The following is a 25,732-nucleotide window of genomic DNA, read 5'->3' as shown; positions in this document are numbered from 1 at the left end:
CAGAGGGCATGACAGACGGCATCTATCCATATGCACTCGCTGTATGCATGTTTGTACGCTAGTCGCATGGGGACGAAAATAAGTGTGGATTTGTGCAAGGCTTCATGTGGAGTCTGGATGAATGGTGAGGCCCAGGACTGTCTGCCTGCATTCAGGGATGTGTACATCATCTCTGAGGCGTTGATGGGCCCTAATGCAGAATAAGGAGAGCCAATCAACTCCTATATAGCCACTATGCCAGGGTGACACATTGTAGGGGTACTTTCAAGGCTAGCACACTGCCACATTCTGCTGACAAATCATTACATTAGACGTGTCGACGGAGAAGGAAGATAATAAGATTGAGTTACAGAGTTTTAGATGCATTATAAACACCTCTTGCTTCCTTCCATTTAAACTATTCCCTACATTTATCAATTACCCGCTTGCTTAACGAAAAATGAGCTATTTGAACTTGGCTGAATTCTTTGTCCCTATATGTGGTCAGTTAAAACAGAGCCATTGCTTATCAGAGTGATTCATTAGATACATGAATACAGGAGAGCTTTGTGGAGCTGTCAGGTACAATACAGTATCACTTTTTCAAGGTTGGAGTGCTCATTAATACCCAACACTGTGTGTCAACTACGCATACAGATACAAACGCACAGTCCATAAGAGAAAAGGATATCAAAACAACAACCTGTTTACCACCTTTGTTATAAAATACGAGGAACGATACTTAACTACTGATAGCGGTGCATGTGTCAATAAAGGTTGCAGTAGTAGGTGAATGAGTAACTACTCAGCATTGTGACATTTGGCATCAAATGGGCCACTTTTGTTTGGCAAAGCCAATTTCATATGTTCCAATTATTCAACACAAACGCAACAGGTAGCAACAAGCTATCAAGACTGTGGAAAGTAGCTTACAACTACAAGAGCACACTTGAGTAGTTAAGCAATGGCTGATCAAAGGCAACATAGGTTTCATCTTGCACATACCCTATAGTTTAGGCCCTTCTTTCTTTCACCATTTCAACTCCAGTATTTACTTACCTATATTTCAGGCCTACTCCTTCTAACATTAGCAAGATGGTAAATGCATTTCCTTTTTGTGTTGCCCAAGCCATTCAGACGCATCTTCCTACTCATTATGTGTGTGCAGTTGTCCATGTGGATAAATGGTGATTGGCGTGTGGCTGAGAGTGGGTGGTGTAAAGCGATTAATCAGCATAATGAGTGTAGATGAGCACAGTGCAGATGGAGCCCACACTCAGGACTGTGTCACCCAGCAGGAAGTCTCTTTGCTCCCCTTTCTCTCTGTATTGCTCTAACTGTATTTCTCAGGCCTGTGTCTCTGACTCCCTTGTTTAATTTGTGAGCTCATTTTGGCATGATTTTAGCTTATACTCATTTAACTCTTATTTCAACAGGGGGTCACAATCTGTGACCTTTTCACATGAACACAAATCTAAACTTGTTCTTGCCAAATGGTATCTCACAATATTGTGTTGTATTGAGATTAAAAATGTTTCTACTGTTGTAAAAACAGCATATGGTGCTGTCAAGCAAACACAAACAACTTTTTTTTTCATTGACAATTTGCCGTGGCCTACTGCTCCCAGCATCACATGAATATATTTTAAAACACTGCAGTACAGATGCTATAGAGGAAGAATACAGTCTAAAGTATTCACATCAGTTCAACACTGTTCAGACACATATTAAATATAATTCAAGTAAAGTTAAACCCCTTGAAATAAACAATTATCAATTCTCTTTTTTATCTAAATAAAAGTAATGTAGTGCATATCAATTATATATGCTTTGCCTCCATGACTCCAATTCAAATGTTAAGTACTTTAACACATAATATAAAGTCTAAAATTAAAACCAACACAAGGACATATTTGTACAGTTAAATCAATGTGTTATTACTTAGTTATGAGCAAAACGAAAAGGTGAAAGATGCTTACCTATATACAGTATATGTACAGTATCTCTTTATGTCTTAATCCCAAGTGATCAACTCACATTGAATACGCTAACATTGTAAAATATTGTTAGAGCAAAACTGAAGGGGTATAATTATAACTATGGGTAAATTAAAACAAGTATTGGGATTAAAGCTTAATTCTGTAACACTCATGAGTATTATTGCTGTACAAAAAATACCAAAACTATTAACAATATTAGCTAACTCCAAACATAAAGGAGGAGACATGGTATACTGTAAAGTAATATTAATAATACTACTACTACCACTACTACTAATAATAATAATTATAACAATAATAATAATAGAGTGTTGTCATCATTGTCCAGTCCAATCTTTAATCTGTCTTCGGCATCATTATCTAGCCGTCACATTTGCCAGATGTGTGCTCCTTCTGCACCAATAAGTTAACTCAGTTGGTCATCCCGCCTCCCGCCTCCCCCTGGACTCTGTGACATACACTTGGTTCCCAGATGCTTTTGATGACTCACACTTCTTCTCATGAGCTTTGTTGAGCCCTCTTTTTTTTTTAAACCAGCCTCATTGCCCTGCTTCACATTTATTAAAAAGGAAAATTGAAGAAGTAATCGGGACAATTGCAACCCGAACAAAAAGGTGGTTGCATGTGGAAAGAATAAAAAGAATATTTTATTTTGTCACTTATCCTTGACCACTTGTCATATCCCAGACATCATTGATTCAAATGGTTTTTTTTGTTAAACAATGAACAAAATGAAATTGAAGGGTACAGCGGATGCCTGTGTCAAAGTAACTGCATCACGACCATTATCTGAGAATGGATGGAGTAGCTTGTTTCGATTGTTTCTACTTTGTGCTAGCTGAATTGTGGTAGTATTGAAACCAGCTTAGTGTCGGTAGCTTGGTCAAAGTCAGTTTAATGTTAGCTGCCTGATGGTGGATTGATTGGCTCTTTTCCATGTAAGCACCCAGACTACGTGCAATGAGGCCCTGGTGGGGATGTGTTGGGGACACAGCTGTCTTGCTGGCAGATATACACTTTTTGAATTTTGCTACGGAAAGGCTGAAGGTGGGAAAAGGTCAACACCTTGACTTCCTTTCTCCCTCACAAAGCAGAGGGGGGTCTGCCATCTCGTAACATACACTCTGTACTTTCTGCCAGATTTCTAGCCAATTAAAGGTTATCAAAGCTCAGAATAATAGTCCTGCATGGTAGCTCTCGATAGGCCAAATCTAAATATATATATAGCCTCAGCACCTTTTACGTTTCTGGGATCCAATCAGGGTAGGAGTAGACTGGCTCCTGTGCAAGTGTTGGTTGAAAAGCCAGGTGGGAAAGGACATTCACTGTATATCAATTTAAAGGTAATGTATGTCTCTACTTTTTTTTTAAAGATAGGAAAAACCACTGAATTTAAGCTTAAAAGCTGCACTTCAATGATGCCCAGCTGGTTTGAAAAAAACAAAAACACATTATTGCACACAAAGAGTATCACTGCTATTATTGTATTGAAATGAAATCTTCTATTTGCAGCTCACTCTTGAAATGTACACCTCCTACTTCTGAAATAAACAAAAGACAACAGCACTGCTTTAGTGCTTAACACGAGGACAATGCAGCTCATATCATTGCAGCTGAGGCTCATGGTCTCAAGTGGTGCATCTTTACCTCAGATGCAGCCGTCCTGCTTTCAATTAATGCTCTCTGAGACAAGACAAACTGAAATAAAATGGGAGCAAAAACAAGTAGCCTTTAGGAAGCTCATCAATTATAGTCTAAGACAAAGGCAAGAGGAAAGGAGGGTGGAGTTGGGGAGACTTTGCCAAGCCTTGTCCTTCATCATCCATTATAAGAGGATGAATGAGGGGGTCTCTATGGTCTGTATGAGAATGGAGGAAAAGACTTGTGCCAAATACGGACCATAGTTGGTGTAAAATGGGGTCGCCAAGCTAAGCGCCAGACACTGAAATACAAATTAAAAAAAACGTTTTCACATGAACGTGTATAGAAAGTATCTCTCACTCGCTGCCACTCAAAGCGCACACGTTTTTCAGAGGGTAAAAATAAGTGTGTGTGTTTGTGTGTGTGCGAAAAAACTAACACACCACACTGAACATCAGTCTTACCTGGATGAGTGATTCGCTCAGTCTTTCCTCGTCCACCTGCAGCACAATGTCCCGGATCTCTTCATAAGGCAGGCGGAACGAGCCCAAGAAAATTGCTGTTGTGATGGAGAGAGAAGAGAGTCATTTCCTCCCCCTTTTTTTTATTAGACCGCAGGGTTCAAAGAGACATTTCAGCACTCATTGCTACTCAGACAAAATGACCACAGACCTAACTTGTCACTTGGAAAAACAAATACACTTTCTGGCCCTCAACAGGATAGTTTGTGTCACCCTGACAAAAGGAAAACATCAGGATTTACCAGTAACGTAGAAAGAGGCTAAAGCCATACAGCATACAAAGTCATAAAAAGTGAACAATAATTGCAACATTATTAATAGTTAATAACAGTAAGTTCGTTGTACTTGTGGTAGCAGTAATGGTGTCATCTGGGAGGGCTATATGGTTTTGTTGAATACAAAAAAACACACTGAATTTGCCTCAGGGGACAGCCGAGTGGGTGTTTCACTCTCCAGGTGGGGTGCCTACAGTGGAAATTGGAGCTGATGGTGTATCCAGGTGGAAGTCACAGGTGGAGGTTTGGTAATGAGTTGGAGGAGACTCACTCAACAGCTGCTATTCTGCTGCTGCAGCGGGACCTGATGTCTGTATTTGACGCGCAGCAAACGGAGACGCAGCAGAGCATCTTTTTTTTTGTCACAGTATGAGTATGTATCACACAGGCTATTTACTGCATTTACTGAGTACATAGTCATGGTATATAGACTATTGCTTTTGATGTGAGGTATAATACACAGGTTTGTTTACTTGACATGAACCTTTCTGGCTTCACTGTCAGGTTTCCGGTGACTCAGAACTGTAGAACTGAAGAGGAAGAAGAGGTTTGTGATCTATATTTATGTATGTTTCCCCTCATTAGCATGATGTTTTCCTGATTGGGATTTATTTTGCATCAAATTGATCGTGTCATCCTTGTTTGCCGTCTAAATGCTATACATCTATTTGTGTCACCTCAATATGTCATATATCCTCCCCATACGAAACCAACAGCTGGATACAACGTTCTCTTAGGGGAGGGTTGTCAAAAGTAATCTTGGGATATATTGTAAATTACAAACTGAAGTAGATCCAGATGCGGTAGAAGAGGCAGGTAGAGAGTTACGGGCTGAAAAATACACTTCCACTGCCATCTACAGTAGCAGTTGGATTTTAACTTGCTAGAAGCTCTGTCATCGATAGGTGTGGTCGCCCTGCACCCGTCTGGTCCTGGCTGCATGCTAACCTAACAGTGCTGTGATGAGCAAAGGGGTGCAGGTGGAGGTGTGTTAATGCATGTTTTGGTACACACTTTGGCAACAAACTGCACCTGTACATCCACCTGCCAAGACTGCGTCTTAGATGTTGCTTAGGTGCAATATAGTTGCTGGAGGCGCACAAGAAGGGCAGTGAACAGTAGCGGTGACTTTGGTTAGAGAGGCATTGCACTTTGTTTGCTACTCTGCACAGAAACTGTGTGACGCAGTGGTTCTCCACAGTTGCAGCTCAGAGATGTGTGTCAAGTTAAGGATTAGTGGGATACCTGCAAGGAAATTGTTTAACACAACACGATCAACTAGAGCTCACATTAGTTGTAGAAGCTGCTTTGGGAAGTCAGTGTGTTTAAGATAAGTAAGAGAACAGTGTGAACTTTTACAAAGAATCTCTGATATATGCCGAGCTGGCATGAACCTATTTTAAGAGTGGCTATATCGCTTTCATATAAAACATTTTTAAAAAATGAACACACACTAGCATGAATTGTTTTTTACTATATTTACTTATTTATTTTTTTACATTTACTATGGACTCAAGAAAGGAAGTTACTTCTAATTTTGCTATCACCGGGTATAAGGTACAAGGTGTCCTTTTCTGAAGTCATTGATTTCATTGTTTTAAACATTTCAAGCCTACAGTACGTTAACGCAATCATTTATTTTTATATTAAAGATTGCAGAAAAAACAATGCGCATAATCTCCAAAATACAAACATGTCCAATCTGGCTTCTGCTTCTGTTTTAGCAACGGAACTTCTCAAGACTAGAAATGATTTACTGATTGCTGATTATTTTTATGTATTTTTCTCAATTGTGATTGTTCTTTTTCTTTTCTTTATGTCTTTATTTCAAATTTAGAAAACAATGATAACAGAGAATTACACGAGGCACTTCCACCCACATATTACAAATTCACCTGGCAAACAAACAAGGTCAAGTAAATTTAAAAAGAAATAATAATAAATAAAACAAAACATGACAAACAAAACAGAAGGGACATTACATAGGTTAGTACCCACAGTATTTACTATTACAGCTAAGGTAGTGTGTCTATATCAAAGTGCTTATTGGAACGTTTGTAGGAGCTTATTGGAACTGTAACTCCTCAAATGACATGAGAATTCATGATTGTGATTGTTCTTGATTTAAGATCTGCATTCAATACAGTATACAGTAAAAAATGGGTTGTCTTAACTGGGCTCTAGTTGCTGTGCCCAGCTCTATGCTCCTTTAAAGTGTGCATCAAATCATTTAACCGGAATCGTGTTATTTCTTTCAGGTTTTAAGTACTTGATGTTAGAATTTTCACCTACGTAAAGAGTCCAAATATTTTCATTTGACACCGTCTACTTGGTGTTAAGGTACCGTTCACTCAAAACTAGATGGATGATCCACTGATATAAAGAAAACTGTCCACATGTTTGGTGTAATGTTTGACGTCAACCTTTGCAAAGTGGCTGTAGGTTAATGCAACCATCCCTGAAATAAGATAATAGTCAAACTGAATTTCTTTTGTTCACTGAAATAAGTATTCTATGCAGCTGTCTCATCTCATTTCGACAGCTACAATTATCTATCTACATGGCTTAGCCACAAGTCAACTCAACTGAAGCTCTTTGTAAAAGCTGAAAGTGGTAATCATTATACCAGAATACATGAAGTGGCACTGGCATCACAATCATTAATTTCGTCCCGCTACCCATCCCAGTCACTGAACCTTCAATATCAACACACATCACAATTGAAAAGGGAGCTTAGAGGGTTCTCCGGGCAGTGCATATGATCATGGATGCTTCAGTATATTGCTACGACCCGGGGAGCTGTGTAGTTGTGTAGGACCCCATGCCTTCCACCTATTGCCATTCTGGAGGTGAGATTGTCTACACTTGTCTTTGCTTCCTGCCAAATTCGAAGCCAATCTGCTGGGGCTGTAATCAAAGATGGCAGTGACACATACCAACATTGTCACAGCCCTACACAAGTGCAATGATATGCGCAGACACACAGACACACACACACACACATGCAGATACTATGTCATCCTCATGTTCATGCCACATGCCTCTTCCTGACGTCAGACCCCAATACTTTGCCTGATGAGCTCATTCTGACCTCTCTTCATGGAAAAGGCAAAGATTTGAAGCCATTGCATAATATTACCAGCACACAGGAAGGGAATGGGTTTGGAGGCATACTGTATATAATAGTGCATGTTTCTGAGATGTATGTTCATCCATCAGCTTAATTTAATATTCTAGTTTGCTTCCAGTCCCCATCAACAGGGTACAGGAATTTATCCAACCGAAAAATACTCACCCCATCCTACGGTATGGCATTCATAGTTTTGGGTCACGTGACTCAAGCCTGTCAAATTGTTGTCATTTGCAACCCGCAAGTGTTTAGATCACCTCTCAAAAGAGAAAAAAAAGAAACAAACTGCAAGCCTGAGGCACGAGTGACCCATATACAGCATCTGCTGCTGTATTTCAATCATTATAAACAGCTAGGTCCCTGCCAGAGCTGTACTTGATGATTACATATGTCATTTTGGAGAACCCATCCCTTATACTGCTGCCAAGATGAATGCGTACTAAAGTACAGACAGTTACCAGTACTTTCGATCATCTGGATGGGCCGACAATGCTGTTGAGGAGGTATAGGACAAGAAATGATTCATCGTCAAAGCGAAGATGTGTGCTAATTAGCTACCAACCTTTGGTTGCAAACATCTTGTGAGTGGGGAAACAGCGTGCAGAGCATGCATATTCTCACATCTAACACAGTAAATCAAAGAGTGATTTCAACCAAACCAGAGTTGGTGATTGTTGGAAACATGGAAAGACTAACCAAGACAGCGTTAATGTGTTAATGTTTCTGCCGAGTGAATGAAATATAACCGATTTCAATGATCAGTGAGGTAGAATTACTGTTTCTGTCAATGGAGACTTGTAGCTATGAGGAGAGTGTATTATTTGTATGTTTTGCACATAAAAAAAAATACAATTATTGTCCAAATTATGTCTTGGCTTACATTTTCAATTTTTGGATTGTTAATTTCTTGCTGTGAACATTTTTCCAATTTTCCAGTTAACTATACTCCAACAGATTAAATGATGCACCATTGATAGGCTGGGTAGCTGGAGAAGGAGGAATTAGTGTGATTTGATTTGCATGGCAGGTTTAGCAGAAGTGTTCTTGCTCGGGACAGTGGCACGTCTAATTGCACAAATCCAACAATCTCCTCCTCTCTGGCTTTTTCGCTCTGAGCTGGGATTCGGTAGAAACACAGCCCAGGCTTGTCTCCTCTTTGGTTTGTGCATCAAATTGAACAAAAACTATCTGTCAGTGTGGTAAAAGCTGAGCCGTCGTTGGTGGGCAGTGGAAGGCAGCTTTGTTTTGCCCTCCAGGGGGGCGTTCCCATAAAACCGTGATGTCACCTGAAAGCGATGAATTGCATACCTCTCTACTCGTCCTTTAAAGAAGAAAGCAAAGAGGGTGGGATAAGGGTTGCGAAGGAGGGTGACCTGTAATCTTAGCGTATAACATGCATATTTCATAAGGTGTTAGTATTCAACATTGTATCTGAGAGGTAAAGGATACCAAGGCTGCAGAGGAAATCCCAAAGAGTTGGGGAAACAATGAGAAATGCTCTAGCCACCAATCAAAAGAAGGCTGCCAGTCAATTGTTCTGTGTAGTGAATTCATACACACATTTCATGGATTTGGGATCAAGGAGGTTCTCATGGAAGAGAGAAGGTGCATGGGTTGAGCTGGTAGTGAAAGTCTAAGGCAGAATGTTTTTGCAGATCATTTGCTTCGAACCTGAAATGATCCCCAAACGAAAAACTGTTCCATCCACCACAACAAAAGTGAGGTAAAAACTGTGCACCATTATCAACTAAACATGTAGACCACTTAAGCTCCTGGGGATTCAACACACCTGCATGTAGCGTCAGTGCTCAGTCCTAGTAGGAATGTGCTTTGCACATGATTACAGACAGGTAACTTGGACACAATCTATATGTACTTGTGGTGACCGCTAAACAACTGCCAGGAAAACATTTCCCCAATGGGCTTAGTGAAACACGATCACTATTGAGGGCTTTCTACTGTTTGTTTCCCACAAACAGCTTTGTTGAGCTGTTCATGGGGGAATGAAAGGGCCCGGGGGGGTCATGGAAAATAACACTGACATTTCTGACATAAAAGGTCATGGTTAAAAGAATAAAGTACTTCATGAACTAATGGTGTTAAACCTGTGCTTAGTGGCTTTAAATATTCTATAAATATAACATTACTATATACTTACAAAGATTCTGTGCGGTTTTGGAATCCAGGATACGAAGCTCTTTCGCCTTTTTCTTGAATTGCTGCATTCTGTCATCAGTCTCATCTTTTACATCTTTTTTCACTGCAGAAAAAAAAACAAAAAATTGACACAGATGAGAATCTCAATACATTAATGCATATTAAAGCCTGAGCTGACGGGCAGCGATTGGTTCGATGGCAACAGATAGCCCGAACCAATTAAAAACTATAGTTTCCAGACATCAGCTTTTTGGTTCCACAACACACTTCTCTCAATAAAAGGTACAAAAAGATAAACAAAAAAGGTACTTTTTGAGCTAAAACTGCTGAAACATTTGATAGGCTACTTAACTGAGCCACTTCACGATGCATCCTGCATCCAACACTGAATATGATGTATCACAATGTAGAAAATACAGCCGTCCTATGTCTTAAACAAGATGTTATATCAAACAGATAAACCACAATTGCTCTCACATAACACATTGCTAACATGAACTGAATGGCAACAATAATATTACATTCTTTGTGTCCAGCTTTGCATTTGTAAGGCCACTGCACATATGGTATAACATCGGCTTGTTTGAAGGCAGATGTGATTGATGACAGACCCCCCCCTTCCACATTATGATGGAACTACATAATATGCAACATCATCAGCTGTACTATCAGAGCACAGTCCTGCGGATGACTTCCCCCTCTTCATTTGTTTGCATGTGCCAGCATTTCTGTCATTGTGACAGTGGGTAGATGGTTGAGAAGCACAGTTTCTCCCCTCAGGCCCTGTTTGTCAACTCGCTCGAGCCGAGGAGATAATTGTTTTACCCCCCACAATCCCAGAAAGTGGCATTATGTCTCTGTTACACGACTGAACACAATAACAAATTGGTTCAAGAATGAAGAGACCTTTGTTGTCCTAATGAAGACCGTATCGAGGCCACACTGGGGAAACACCACAGGTCAGCGTGTATTACTCTTCAATTACACGTTAATAACATCAAGCTCTAAAAACATAGATGCACATGTACAGGACAAAAGGTCAACATTTCTAACTGTAATCACAGTACTGAAGATGAGTGAATATCATAGAGGAGGCAGCAATATGAGAAACAAGACGCCTTAGACCCGTCCCTCTCCTCCCGGTGGCTTATGGGAGAGGCAGCACACTCTGTTGCTAATCATCACAACTGCTCTGTTCAAGCCCAAGGTGGGAGTCTCCCAGGGAATCTAGAACACACAATCTGCTCCCTCAGCACCGTCTTGCATATTTAAAGAAACAATCAAAGAGGCAACATCTCCTGGGCAGCCAGAAGAAGCAATGCTGAAGGCACCTGCCTAACTCCAATGATTTCTGTCAAAACATGACATCAGGGATGCAGTTGTTGACTGTATTAAGTAGGGGTAAAAATGGTTCAAGTATGTACCAATGCTGTGGTTTGATTTTCTGTCAACATCTGAGGATGTTCCTTAGAGGCTGACAAGACTCTGCACTCTAAATGTTACTATACACCGACCGTGATACACAAAACGCTGTATCACCTTCAAACTCAGTGGAGCTCAGGGATGCACATCAGCCAATGGCTTAGCAGGAGCAACATGGCGAGGGCTTTGCTCGCCAAAAACTGGACACGACCCTTTGATTAGTGCCTGTAATGTGTAAAATCTCACACACTTTTATTTACACCACTTTCATTGGACAGTATTTTGCTTCAATCTTTATCAGGACTTTATTTGCACTTACGAGCATTAGCGAATCCTCAAATAAATAATTAAGATCAATACATCTAAGTGCGTAGAATTGTGTCACTAGTGATGTAGGAAAGGTGGACAGATGCCATTTTGGCCTGACAAAGATCAAGTCAAGTTTCAATTAAAGTGGCATTTTTTCGCCGTATAATTGCACAGCTTCAGATTTGGATGGTATATGGACTTGCATTTATATGGTTCGAACTGGTTCTTACCTCTGAGCCACAAATGCCCTCTTTACTTGGTAACTCAGTGGAGTTAAATGGGGATGAAAGTGTTGTTTTTTTAAATGCCGTTAACACAGTTCCCCAATTGCTGCCTGTTATAACGCCAATGTGTTCACCTGCTTTCACAAAATAAGATATGAAAAACCCGATGCCCGCGGTTAGTATTTGATGATGCCTTTAATTTAAGACTGGCAGATATGAATTGTCATGTTTCAGTGTCAGCAATTTTCTCTCAGACTTCATCCAAACCCACCAAAAGTAGACAATAAATATTGATAACTTCATAAATAAATCCAATGACAACAACATCACAGCCACAATATCCTGACTCACATAAACTGAGTCAGTAGCCACTGAGGCCCAAGGAATCATGCCTTAGACAATGAAACTGGTGAGCCAGCAAAAACAAAACAAGAGGAAACAATGATCTCCCTCAGAGAATGGCCCGCAGACAGAGGGCAAATTAAACTTAGAAGGGGGATTTGGCTGCTTGCGGTACTAAAATGTTCTCTTAAACCATTCTCTTTTCTCTGCTGCCACTTGAATCTCTCACCTAGGTACCTTACACTCTCAGCCCATTCGTCAGTGCCTCAGCTGTCTCTGCTATCTCAAATTAAACAGAAAAAACAGTGCCTTTAATAATCTGAAACAGGCACATTCCTTTCTGATGCCATCATACAGCTCAGAGCTCTACCGCTGTGCAATGAGTAGAGGCATCAGTTGGCTGGTGTCTGCTCCAGTGTTTGCTGGCCGACTCAATTATGCCACGTTTACTCTGAGCACTGCATGTGGACTGATGGGCCCTGGAGGGCTTGCACACATTGGAGTTGCCACACTAGTCTGAGTCCCAGGTGTGTGGAGAGGATGACTATGTGGCATATTTCAACCAGATGGTTGGCCACAACAATAAAGCAAGTTTTATTAATGTCTCCAAAACGTAAAAGTTACTAAAAATCACAAGTTCCACTTGGCATCATAATTAGGTTGAGCTTCAATTTGACAAAAGTTTGTGTTTTTGTTAAAAATAGATGCACGATCTATCAGCAGCCGTTCGAAACCAGACGGTTTTCAGCTGATTGTGTATGACTGGCTGACATTTACACACGTGTGCCACATGATAGTTTCATTTCGGCACACAGCGGCACAGACAGTAACGTCACAGTCACACACACACACACAACATGTCATTGGTGTGGTGGTTCCTCAGCGTGAGTAAAGACGACATACATCCAGTAATCTGTAACAAATGAAAGTCCAAAATAAAACATGGAGGAAAAACATTTCAAACAACTAGCTGAATCATATATTATATCGTAATTTATTCCCATGCATGCTGCTAATTCAATTCTTGAATGCGAATCGCAATTAAATTCGAAGGTCATGGTTGTAACTGAGCCAACAGCTAATGTTAACGGAGGTTACATTTACTTGATTATGATGCATTCAAGCTCTACTTTGTAAAACAAAGTATTGAGCGAAGGTAGATTCTAACGCTATTATGATGTACTCAAATGTAATCTTGTAAAATGTAGTTTTTGGAAACCTACTGTATATAAGAGTTAGGGTTAGCATTTGTTTGAAGGAGATATTTTCACAGCATTATGAAATACATATCAGAGAGGGAATTATGACCTGTTTATTCCCTAACACTAGCTCTAATAAGCTCTAAGAAGCTTTTAATATATAATTAAAACTAATAATGCTAAGACTTTTTTTATTAAATAAAATAAGATATTTAAATGAGAACGCAATAATGTATTTCTTAACCATATGAATTGTGTGTTTTATGCAAATAACCACTACAAGTAGAACGATAACATTTAGAATATTTGGGACAGTGTTGAAAAAAGTTAGTGTGCAGACTTGCTGTCAATTATAGTTCCATGACAAAAAATTGGAAAGAGCAAAATTCGGATAAATGACCTCATCAGCTAATCATTGCGTCTTGTAGTAATTCGCTCACGGCCTTCCTGACAAATTGCCTTCAAGAGAATAGGACTCACTTGAGGTTGCTGTGACCCTGACCTTTGACAACCTAAAAACATATAGTTCCGGCCACAGCTGTCGTTGGCGCGGAGGGATAATAATGGTAATTGGCCAAGGAAATTGTAATCTAGATCAAAATGTAACTTTGGGAATGTACGTCAATCTAATAGTTTCTTTTGTTTCTGCCAAGAAAGCTTAACCTGTCCAACAGTGTAGGGCCATAACAGCTGATCAAAGTCCTTGCCAACATTTAAACGTGCTTTACGAATTGCCCGGTGGCTAAAATGTAATACTCTGGCAACAAAACCATCCATTGTGCACATATGTATATTTATTCATTAAATCCCTCAAACAATCACTCAGTAAAGAGCCATTTGTGATGGGCACCGTGTGGGAGGGTCTTTTGGCAGCTCACTGGTTTCCCTGAAGCCATTTCATACGATTGTGACATAAAGTCACATCACATAGAGATGTGTTATTTCTATATTAATCTGTCAGTTTAAAAATAAATAACAATCTAAATTTCAAGCCAATATCAAGAGAACCATTTATTAATTGATGTTAATTGATGAATAAATGATAAAGGTGAAGGGTCGGGATGGGAACGGGAACAATCTGAAAATCTGTAGAAATAATACGATTTGAACTGCAGCATTGCTGATTCTTGGACCAGATGGTCCTCTAAGGAAAATAGTAGGGTCAAATGCTTCTGATTTGATACCAGCCATACAAGTTTGAGAAGAGAGATGTAACAATGAATTATACATGGTTCGTTTTTTGCACGTTGATTTGTTGTAATATAATAACTCACAAGGGTAAAGAGCCTGGAGAAGAATGTCAAGGAGGAAGTGTTTCAAAATCACATTTTAACAAAACACACGAAAGATGCATTGGAGCCAACATAACCACATGAAGAGAAGTCCCTGATGAGCGAAACTGTTACACATTCCGTTAACCGAGGAGGAGTTTAAGCTTGTCCCGTGCCAAAAGGAGTCACCAAATTGATATAGGTTCCACTGGAAAAACACACAAATGTTTGAGCAAAAACATGTTTGGCTTATTAACAACGACTTGGCATCCATTTTAAGCCTTCTCTGTGGGCCTTGGACTGAGGTATACCCTCGGGAGGCTCTATGATAACAAGAGTTCTCCAACACTTGGACATCCAGTCTGTTTGCTGGCCCAGAATCACTATTCTGGTCGCCTTCCATGAGATATCTCCCTCAAGACGTCCATAAAACCCACGGCATTACAAAGTTAAACACTACCACATGTTCACTTCCGGACACAGACCATCCGGCTGAGCCTCGCCACCAGACACCATGAAATGAGCAGGCCTTGAAGAGAAATAAAAGAAACTGCAGATGACAGGTCTTCAACAAACATATTTAAAGGCAAAGGAACACAGAGTGGAATAGACAATGTGGAGTCTGGTCCTCTGCGAGGCAATTTATTCCCTCAAATGTGCAATATGCCTGCAAACATGTGCCCTGTCCTCCATCTCAGGGACTCAGACTGAGGATTGAGCTACTGGATCGCTGCCAGACCACCTAAAGGAGATGGATTCTGAGGAAGAGTCATTGGCCGCAGTCATATCTGATACACAGAAATACCAATTCCACACAAATATATATATATATACTGTATATATATACATATATATGTATACACACACACACACACACACACACACACACACACACACACACACACACACACACCAATTGACCTGTGAATATAATCGGAATCCTTTGAAGTTTCATATCTGTACCATTTTAAATCATAGACCCCCGGACAAAACAAAAACGAAACAGATGGGATGGGGGAACCATGAGTGAATAAATGAAAAGTATTAAGGTATTAGGGGGCAAAGCATAGTGCACAAAGGCATTCTTGAATTTCTACTGGCAAGATACAATACCTTGCCCAGTTATAGCTGGAATATTGAGCGAGACCTTCAAAAATAGAGAGCACGCACAAGATGTGAACGTACCAATTGACCAGTGAAATCCAGCTGTGACCAATTTCTCCCACTGACTAAGGCTAAACAGAGGTCTCTTTCTCAACTCCGGAGCCAATTTGCTGTGTGGATACACACCTCTCTATCCACTCCTCCCGCTATCTTCGATCTCAAAAGCATGCTCCCACTTGCAAAAAGGCAATCCATCTCCCACAAAACTTGAAATCCTTTATTTTACTCTCCGCTTGGCAAACCTGCATTGATTGTATACACCAAAAACATAATTGAAAAGCATCTACAAATTCAGTATGACTGACACATAACTTATAGGCTGGGACGACAAGATTAGTGCCCGATAAAAACACTTGATATCATACGTTTGTGTTGAATAAATGACTGCGACAGGAATAAGTATCGCTCTCAGCAACAAAAGTTTTTTTGGAAGCTTTTTTTTTTTTTCTTTGTCAGGTTTTGACCTTGAATGTTAAGGCAGTTTTTTGTTTTGTTTTGTGAAAAACACTCAGCTCAAAGTGAACTATTACAGTGGAGCTGCAGTCTGGGAGGGGGTTGAGCTCTCAACCATGCATTCATCATCATCCCTTATGACAACAGGGAGTGGGGGAAGTGGCTGATAATGATGATGATGATGACGATGGAAAATGTGGATAGTCTGTGAAATGTAAGTTCATGAACACTCATGTGTGGCAAAACACACTTTCAAAGAATACGTACGCACCCTTACAACCGCACATGTGAGTCTTTAAGCTGACTACTTTTCTCCAGTTATCTCTCCTTCCATCGAAGGCCATCTGGTTGTGCTTATCGGAGATCTCTAAAACAAAGGTGTAGGTATAGGGAGCAGAAGTCCCACTGAGTGACACTCTGACCTGTGGCCAGTAATGTTTTCAGTATGCAGGGAGAGGCTCAGCCCACGGTGGAAGGTACGCAGCTGGGCTTGGAGCAGGGCCCAGTGAGAAAAACGCCTCCTCTAATTGAGACAACACAGATCTCCCTTAGTGACCCCCCCACCCCCCTCCCATCCCTGTTTCTATTCCAAGAGGAGAGGAGAAGGCTTCCTGCAAACGATTAATGTCTCCTATTGAAATGCAGTGATATCATTATTTCCTGGTTATACATGACTTGCGTAACTGTTAGTTTATGCCTGTGGTTAGGAATCTTTTCATGGGTCTGATTAAAAATTGAATATAGATCCTGAGAAATGTAGTAGTGAGATTAACTTCATGTCAAATTCAAACTGGAAGTATCCACAGCATTGAGTAAAGCCCATATAGATTATCCAATACAGTGAGGATTTATATTCATGGAGGGGAGGAGCTATAATGCTGCAGTATCGCTAAGGTTACACGTTTACTTTTGAACCAACACGGAGCAAATATGTTCAAAACAGACTGTGAAAATGAACTTCAAAGAGAAAACAACAATGCTGAACAAATACAAAAAATCCCTCAAATCAATAACTCTGAGCATTGTCAATGACCTGGGGCTTGATACGGCCTTTTAACAAGAATATATTTAATCTGCCCACATCGACACATGACTGTTGTTCTCTCTCTGAGGCAGGGAGTGTGGGAAGGCTCTGACTCTGCCTCTTAAATTGGTCATGGAGACATGCTCCGGGGGGCAGCGAAAGGATTGAGCCTGACAGCCAATCAGTTGTAGGAAACCATTCTCTGGTGGTGCCAAGGCAGCTCGTTGTGACCCAATGCGCTCGAGCGCTGGTGGGAAGGCACTAGCTGATGGTCCAAACGGCTGCCCTGCCGTCCTTTAACAGCCCTCCATGCCGTCCAAACCTAAAGCATGAAGTAGACAACACTGAAGCCGGGCTCATGTAACGATGAGGGGATGAAGAATAGAGATTTAAGGGTGTTCCTTGGACAGCAGGTAGGATTACTGTTGCCCCCACAGTCTCCATTAATGTACCTCTCCCAGCACCATGCTACATGGGACCAAGCCCAGAAAAGGGACTCCAAAGTATACTCAAAGAGGCCGAAAGGTGGAGATTATGAGGCGTGCAGCTGTACTGCTGGTTATCTTTAAAGGATATAGAAGGAAATGTGTTTTTGGTCAGTCTCTCCGGGAGTTAGATTAGAATATCTACATCAGGCACATCCCTGTGCTTTAAGAGACAGATTGGTCCATGGCATGTTTAGCAATGCAATACTGGAAGCAACAGGAGACAGTAGCCAGGTTCTGTCAAAAAGGCACTTGCTGTATGTTATATGTGAAGATATGCAAAATGATATAATAAACCACAATCGAGGTTGTTTTTTTTTGGTCTCTTTTGTGTCCTTTGCTACATGTTCCTTTCTAAAACACTTGCTAAAATGAGCTAAAGAGGTCACGGACAAAACTCTCCATTGAAGAGAATATATTGATACAGTTCCTCTCATCCAAGTGCTTTTCCTTGAGAACATAGTAGAATAGGACAAAGCACGTCCTGGATGTAATGTATATTGCCTGCTGTCTGTGCAGTGTCTTACATTAGAGTGTATTCAACACGGTTGCATTTTGTACATTTGTCAGCTGATAGAACATAATCTTTTTCATTATTTCAAGATGAATATTGGATGCTATACAAGCAAGAAAAAAATAGTTTTGAGTGGATATACGTATGTTCTTTCTCAGCACATTTAGTATCATCATTGCACTTTAATGGTTACTGTATCCACCAGTGGGTTTGCTCTGGCCTTTGCTCTGTGAATTTATGCTTTCTAATTATTGGATCTAAACAGTATTCCTGTAAATTCTGACTGTATGACAAAAAAAATAATGACTGAGCATGTGCAACATTCAGCTGTTACAGACCACGCCCACTAGTAGAGAGAGGTAATAGCAAGTTAAGACAATTTGGTTGAAGTATTTATTTTTTAGTGTAATGTCATTGCTTTTTGGAAAAAAACAAATGTGCAGGTGTGTCTAAGCAAAGCAGCTTAGAAGAGTGACGCATTAAAGGTTGTCAAACAAGGAAAAGACGACCATGCACATGTTTTATTTTTAAGAAATGTGCTCAAGTATTATCTCTTCTTCTTGTGAAGGTTAACCGATAGGTTGATCCAATTTGTCAACTGAGGCGTGAAAGGACTTAAGAAATACTTCACATTTCTGTGCTGGAAAATGTCAAGGTTTGCTGAGAGATGAGGACAAGAGGAGGAGAAATGACTTGTTCTCATTCTGGCAGCTTGACTCCACGCTTGTTAGCAGCAATAGGTTTATACTTGGCAATCAACGCGGGGACAGATATATACAGTCAAGTTGGAAGTCCCCAATCAAATCAAAGACAGCTGGCGCTGTGTCTGTCACTAAAATGCCTGCATTGCCTCCCGTACTTACGCAGATACACAAAAACACATGCATATTAAAAAGCGGGAATTGATCCCTTCAATGTGATGTGGGCTGTAACGGCTTCCATCATGTCACTTCTTGATGACTATTCTTTACGCAGCTACAGAGAAGCATGTTCTGGTGACATGGAGGTGTCAAGGCAGACATGCCCTGATTAAAGATGCACTGTGCGGCACTTGGGGATGGAGTTAAAAGTGAGGGAAGAAGAACATGAGCGTAAAGAGAGGCACTCAGTCATGAACTGCATTTAAATCTCAAAACCACAGCAGTTGTTGAGCTTCTCAACTGCCACGATGTTTACAAGGAATATATATATATATCCCTTACTTCATGTTGCCCTTTTTCTATATATTTATAATAACTGTTTTCAACCATTCTGATGACAGCCGGTCCCCACTTTATTGCAAACGCCGCATTGTGACCATCCAGCGACTATTAGCATGCTAGCATTTTGTGTCACAGCAAACGTCCAAACTAAATTGAATAGAGCAAAAGCCCAACAACGATAACATGTGAAAAACAAGAGTAATTTGCATTAATTTGCTCTTGTTACCAAGACATCGTGCATCAGACCCTACTCACTCACAAAGCCTTCTAGGACATACGTACCACTTGCTAAATAATAACTGAGTATAGTGATTTCACTAGAGGTAGTCAGCCACAAACAGAGACATGAAAAGAGACGTCAAAGACATAATTGTGGGGAGAAACGCTACTAAAACGATCAAATCCTGTGTAAGAAACAGGAAGAGAGCTTGACGAGTGAGTGTTGAGAAAATAAATAGATGGACTGTAATATACACTTGAATGTGAGTCATTATGATTGTGTGACGTGAAAAGGAGCTAACCTGTAACAAATTCAAATATGTCTTACAGGAGAGCAACTCGTGACACTATATGCTGCAGAGTCCAAATCTTGATTATAATTATCCTTTGTTTCATCAGCGAGAAGAAAAACAGGTTAGTCGGGCTTAATGAATTATAACGATGAATTGCTTTTGTGCTGCAGGAGAAGGCAGGAAGTCAGAGCCCTGTATGTAAAGCGGGCTTTTGTGTCTGACACTGCATGCCTGATGACCCCATAGCAGCAGTACTGTAATTGGATGCCTCACTTGTGATGCTGTGGAATTAAGAGTATTCATGGTGTTTGGGGGCAAAAACCATTTAAGTGCAACCCACCTCTTAGTGGGCTGATTATGATGTGTTTATGAGTCCTGCTGCTGCCCTGCTGTCTGGCTGACTTGGATGGGATTCTGTATTAACCTGTAAAAGGAACGCTGCTGCACTGAGTCAGTCACTTAGTGGAGTTTCTCTTGTAAAAGTGATGCCTGTGAGCGAGTGGATGGGCCCAATAAAAGACCATAATGCTGACCTAGACTTTTAGTTGTTGCTACCCTTACCCCTCAATACGCTATCAACTGATATAATGGCACCACAGCTGGCCACCTCAATGACACTCATTTTTTGTGAGTTGCCTAGAATCCTTTCTCTTTTTCTTTTCAACTGCAAACATTTAAGGCATAACCCCATGGTTATTAGCTATCTGTAAGGGTTACGATTAAAAGCAATAGTTTTATTAAAAGAAGCTTTTTAGTCCCCGAGTTAAACAGCCACCATTTTGGTGTAGTGGGGATAAAAAGGAAGGGGATGTAACATGACAACACCCACTTTATTTTACAGCAAAGATGTGATCAATAGAAATATTCTAATAGGAAGCAGTGGGAATGCACAGTAAGTCATGTATCCCTCCCTCTACGTGAAAGGACATTTGTATCAAATGAGTGAATTTACTCAACTTGAGGCAAATGCACAAAGGAAGTGTGATTTGACAGCGAATGCCTCCGCCATAATCCCCTTTATCGAGTAGTTCATTTCACATTAGCAAGATGTCAAAAATGATGATCATATTGACAGCGCAACGCAGGACAAGACCTGAGCCCAGTGATGTCCGAATCAGAAAGCCAATACAGCATCCACTGAGGCTTCATAATAATTGTGTGAAGCCATGTGGTGAAACATACACTGTACAGAGGTTGCTGTGGTGGGCTGATCAAAAGGAAGCACGCATGCCTCGGAGCCTTTCAGTAGGTACTGCTAGATGAAGAGAAACAGCATGAGGGCAAATACACGTCCAATGGCATGAGATGATCTCTGGAATGTGTGTCCTCTCTCTAGTTTATTTGGCCCGCTCTGCCTACTCTGCTATAATCCCTCGCTCTCTCTCACACACGGCCAAACGCACACATATGCCTTTATCTTGACATGAGCCTTTAGACTTTCTGACTCCCCGGTCCCACACTGATGGATTCAAACAACCTCTATGAACAAATAATGCACACGTACACAGTCCACATAATCCACGCATGCACATCTGGAGTACACACGAAAGCAAAAAAACAAGATCATTGCGAATGCTCAAATTGCTCCACACCCACTTGCCATGTCATCCCTAATAGCCATGAACAACAGATAAACACGGGTTGTGCTCGCACCAGATGTTATCTCTAGCCCAGTGTCAGATGTCAGGTGGATTTTTACGGATCATCCGAGTTACCTCCGACATATAAAGCGCAAGTGCACACGTGGTAAAGAAAAATGGCAGAATCCTGCCAAGTCAAATCGTACAAGATAAAAGACAAATTCATAATGGCATTTCTCCAGCTGCCGAGAAGACAGAATTGGGTTAAAAAGCAAGAGAATGTGGGGGAAATATATGCATGTAGACGACACACTAATAGGCCCAATCTGTTTATTCCATGGTGCATCTTTTAAATGCTTTGTATACTGTACGGAGCAAAGCAGATGCAGCATTCACTGCAAAACAGATTTGTTGGTAGCATATCAGGACACATTATCAAACTTTCCGACACAAGCACATCGCTGTCGAACAAGTGAAAGCCTGCCAGCCGACTCCACGCACTGCACTGTACAGTGCGCTGCAGTCTGCTGTCTCTAAACACCTGATATTTCTACCTGCATTTGATATGCTTTTGTCATATGTCATTACAGCTCGAAAGGAAGAGTTGGCGGTGCTTTGACATGTAAGCACATCACTTAAGCAATTTGGTGTTGAATGGTTATTGCTGTCATTCTCTTACCAGCCTCTGAACTAAAGAGCCCCACCTGAGAAATGTGTCCATGTGGCCACGTACTGTCGCAAGTGTTTTCACAACGCCGGCTTGTATGAACAGTTACATTATAAATTATAGAGTGCTCTCTCGGCCATGCCGCATTCATTTGAAAGTCGGAAAACATGACAACATTTAGACACATTTCTGAAGTCAACCGGACATGAAAATGCCACTGATCCATGTTCATGTGGAAAGAAAGAGTACCACGATTACGTTTTTGCTCCTTCCTCCCTTTTCTCCTTTCCGACCATATCGCCACCTGATTCACACTGATCCTTGCAGCAGTGCTGGGACCGGAGAGGAGGGGAGCCTACAGCCCGGGATAAGCCTTCCATCGGAGGAGGTAGAGGAAAGGGGAAGGGATAATCTTGAAAGAGATATACAGTAGTCTCATGCTGGCCATTCATAACCAGTGTAATGCAGTACTGTCTGTGTGTGTGTCTGCTTATGTGTGAATGTAATTACTGTAGGTGTGTTCACATGCTCACAAAACTAGACTTGTGTACTGGATACGGGAGGCATCTTCCTCATTCTGATAGACAGCTTCCCAGGTGCCTCATCTTTTACAACCCAGGAGCTGTTTTCGGTGACAGCGGTTGAGTCTGGTGGGGTCGGGCCGCCTCTGAGATGCACAAAGAAACATCGGGGACCACCCCTCCGCTGTGTATATCAAAAGCACAACCGAGCAAAAAAAAGAAAAGGGGACAAAAATAATCTTGACATTCACCAGGGAAAATCTAGTCCAAATGAAATTACATAAGAACAAATTAAATATTTAAAAAGGAAGGCCTAAATAAATATGTTTTACCTCTGACCACCTATTACATTAAAAACATACAGAGCCTATATAGGCAGATAATGATATGACTTTTCCAACATCGTCCTCGTCTCTGACTGCTCATTATATATATATATATATATATATATATATGTATGTATATATGTATTTTATATTACCATATGCAATTTATAGATAAACGATGTGAAATGCATGTATTTTAACACAATTATCTCTCTGCCTTCAGGGCTGTTTGTGGAAATTTGGCATCAGCTCAGACATATACAGGACGGAGTGCCTCCTAAATTGCAAGTACTTTCACAAAGTCGTAATTAAAAAAATAAACGGATATAACATACAAATATAAATGCACGAGAGCCTTCGTTTTAAGATGGATGCAGTTGAATGTACAAATGTCGCTACGTGTTCAATCTCAGAAATGTCAGAAAAGTCCATCCTCTTTCACAAGACTCACTCAGAAAATGAATCTGCATTACCTCCAAGCTGCACATGCACTTCAGGACCAAGATAATTGCATTGGAAGCCCATTTCAGACAACCAGGTGGCAGCATGTGTTTTTGAGGCTTATGACTTCCCATACCACCCACAATCAGCAGCGTCCTCCAGGACTTCAAACGGTCCCTCTGTTCTCCAAACCCTCCGGTCCCCACTCTCTCGGGGAACCAAGCACCTGGCCCAGAGTTTCATATTCCTCTCAGGTGTGCCTCCGCAGCGTTGCACTAGCCTGATATGCACGCATATTAGGTACCGTATTGGCATTCTATTTTTCCAATAGTTGCTATTTCACTTTCAAAGTAGGCCACCACTGAAGGACAGAGCACATTCTCTAACTACCAATTTCATGTGGCGGTAAATGAATAGTCTCCATATCCCCTCAGGTTTAAAGTGTTTGCCTCTGTATGCGTGATTGAACTCTCAGATGGTATTAAAAAAGAAAAATTGATTCATGTTCATGTTTATGCTATTATGATACTTGCTATCCATATTATAATAAAATCCTTGGCTATTTAAAACAGGGAATGTACTAATCCCTGTCCTAAAACAATCCCCTAAATTGCAGTAGTTTACTCTTTCTCTCCTCCGATCCCAACTTCATCTTCTCCGTCCATCCTCTACCTCTGTTTTAAGTAGCTGTCTTCTTATCAGAGCAGGAGGCTCACAAAGTATTCCCTGTGGCCATGCATGGGCTTCAGCCTTATGGGAATCCACAGATTTAAAAGCAGCAGAGGAAGCCCACACTGACTTCATTTCCCGGGAGAACAGAGTGCATAGTGGAAGATAGTGGATACATTACAGGTACCCCCATCCCTGTCACTTACAAAGTCAGCCTAAAGTCATGACAGACCCTGTTGCAAGTTGCACAGCCCCAGCTCACCACAGCACCAGGCTTGATATTCGGCATTCTTTTGTTCATTTTTGCTCTTTTACAATGCCGGCTTTAATTCGGTGTATCGGTACATTTGATGTATGTACAGTACTACCAAGCAACTTACAATTATAAATGCTGGTACTTCGGAAGGGAGACCAGAGTGAAAGCATGAATGTATTTCACTCAACAACAAAATACATTTTAGAGGAGATACTCTTTTTTTTTTTTTCTTGCATATCGAGCTGGCCCATCACCAAATCAGCCCAATAGAACAACTGATCTCCAGAAAAACACATGCCACTAGATTTTCATCAGTCCACAACATTTTGGAGGAACAACAGTTTGCATACACACACACACACACACACACACACACACACACACACACACACACACACACACACACACACACACACACACACACACACACACACACACACACACACACACACACACACACACACACACACACACACACACACTTCTCGAGAATCTTCATTCAAAACAGACATCCTGATCCTGGCGTGTGCTTTCGGTTGCTTAAAGGGCAAGACAATCATAGCATGACAATCAAAACGCTCTGCACTTAGAAGCTTGGGCAGGAATTCAACAGGAATACGTGCCGGCTGTGCTTCTCAGATGTTGGATGAAATAATTGTCAGCAGTCAACTGCATGTTTACCATCCGTCTGTTTTATGCTGGACTAAAACAGACATAAAAGGAGGGTGTGCATATTTTTATTTTTTCAGTTCAAAGTAAAAATGAAGGAAGGGAGCTCTCTGGTGCATGTATGGGATTACGATTAATAACCATGTTATACTAGAAGCGAGTAGTCCATGTAAGGGTTGCATTTCTAGTATACTTTATTTATCATATTTAGCTGATAATGAAAGCAATTTAATGAAAGTTGTAATTTCTCTACAAAGGCCACAGAGGAACTTATAACATCAATTAAGAACAGTTTTGTGCCAGAACGACTCCACAGGAGGGAGAGGTTAAGTGAGCTCATAGGCAAGAACAATCACTCGCATGGCTCCTGGCACTAAGAGAAGCACACTGAAATAGCTCATGGCTCTGTTGTAAACAATAGGGGGTCCTTACCTGATGACCAGAAATGACATGCATCCTCCACCTGAGTGGGAAAACTGCTTTGCTACACTTAAACCTCGAATGGGCTGTATTCCTCAGACGACTGGCCTCATCGTCCGGCAGTAAGAAAGCGAAGAGCACATTTAAACTCATGTATGTGATGTCGAACCCACTGAATGGCTGCAGCGGGTCTGCGTTATTGCCTCTACTGTAGCAGAGCAAATCCTGCAGACGGAACGATGGTACGTTTCCATCTAATGTAATACTATCACCCTGTCTCCAGAACGCAACTGCTGCCTCGGTCTTCACTTCTTCTGTCCATCACTTAAAACATCTGGATTCATTTTAGAAGGTCAGGG

The 25,732-nt window shown here is 41.0% G+C and overlaps 1 protein-coding gene across 2 annotated transcripts in view; it reads right to left on the bottom strand.

Moving 5' to 3' along the window:
* diaph2 (diaphanous-related formin 2) overlaps nucleotides 1–25,732 on the bottom strand; it is a 345,406-nt gene that overhangs the window by 142,603 nt on the left and 177,071 nt on the right. For both annotated transcript variants that reach the window (XM_076102904.1, XM_076102905.1), the window contains 2 exons: nucleotides 9,705–9,806; nucleotides 4,085–4,179 (listed from right to left, as the gene is read on the bottom strand). In XM_076102904.1, coding sequence (XP_075959019.1) covers nucleotides 4,085–4,179; nucleotides 9,705–9,806 — 197 coding nt within the window. The remainder of the gene's footprint in view (nucleotides 1–4,084; nucleotides 4,180–9,704; nucleotides 9,807–25,732) is intronic.

The sequence above is a fragment of the Anarhichas minor genome, unplaced genomic scaffold (assembly GCF_050575085.1).
Source record: "Anarhichas minor isolate MPS153535 unplaced genomic scaffold, ASM5057508v1 ptg000028l, whole genome shotgun sequence".
In the NCBI taxonomy this organism is placed as follows: domain Eukaryota; kingdom Metazoa; phylum Chordata; class Actinopteri; order Perciformes; family Anarhichadidae; genus Anarhichas; species Anarhichas minor.
The sequence above is the reverse complement of the archived record's forward strand: the minus strand, read 5'-3'. Positions and strand labels throughout refer to the sequence as shown.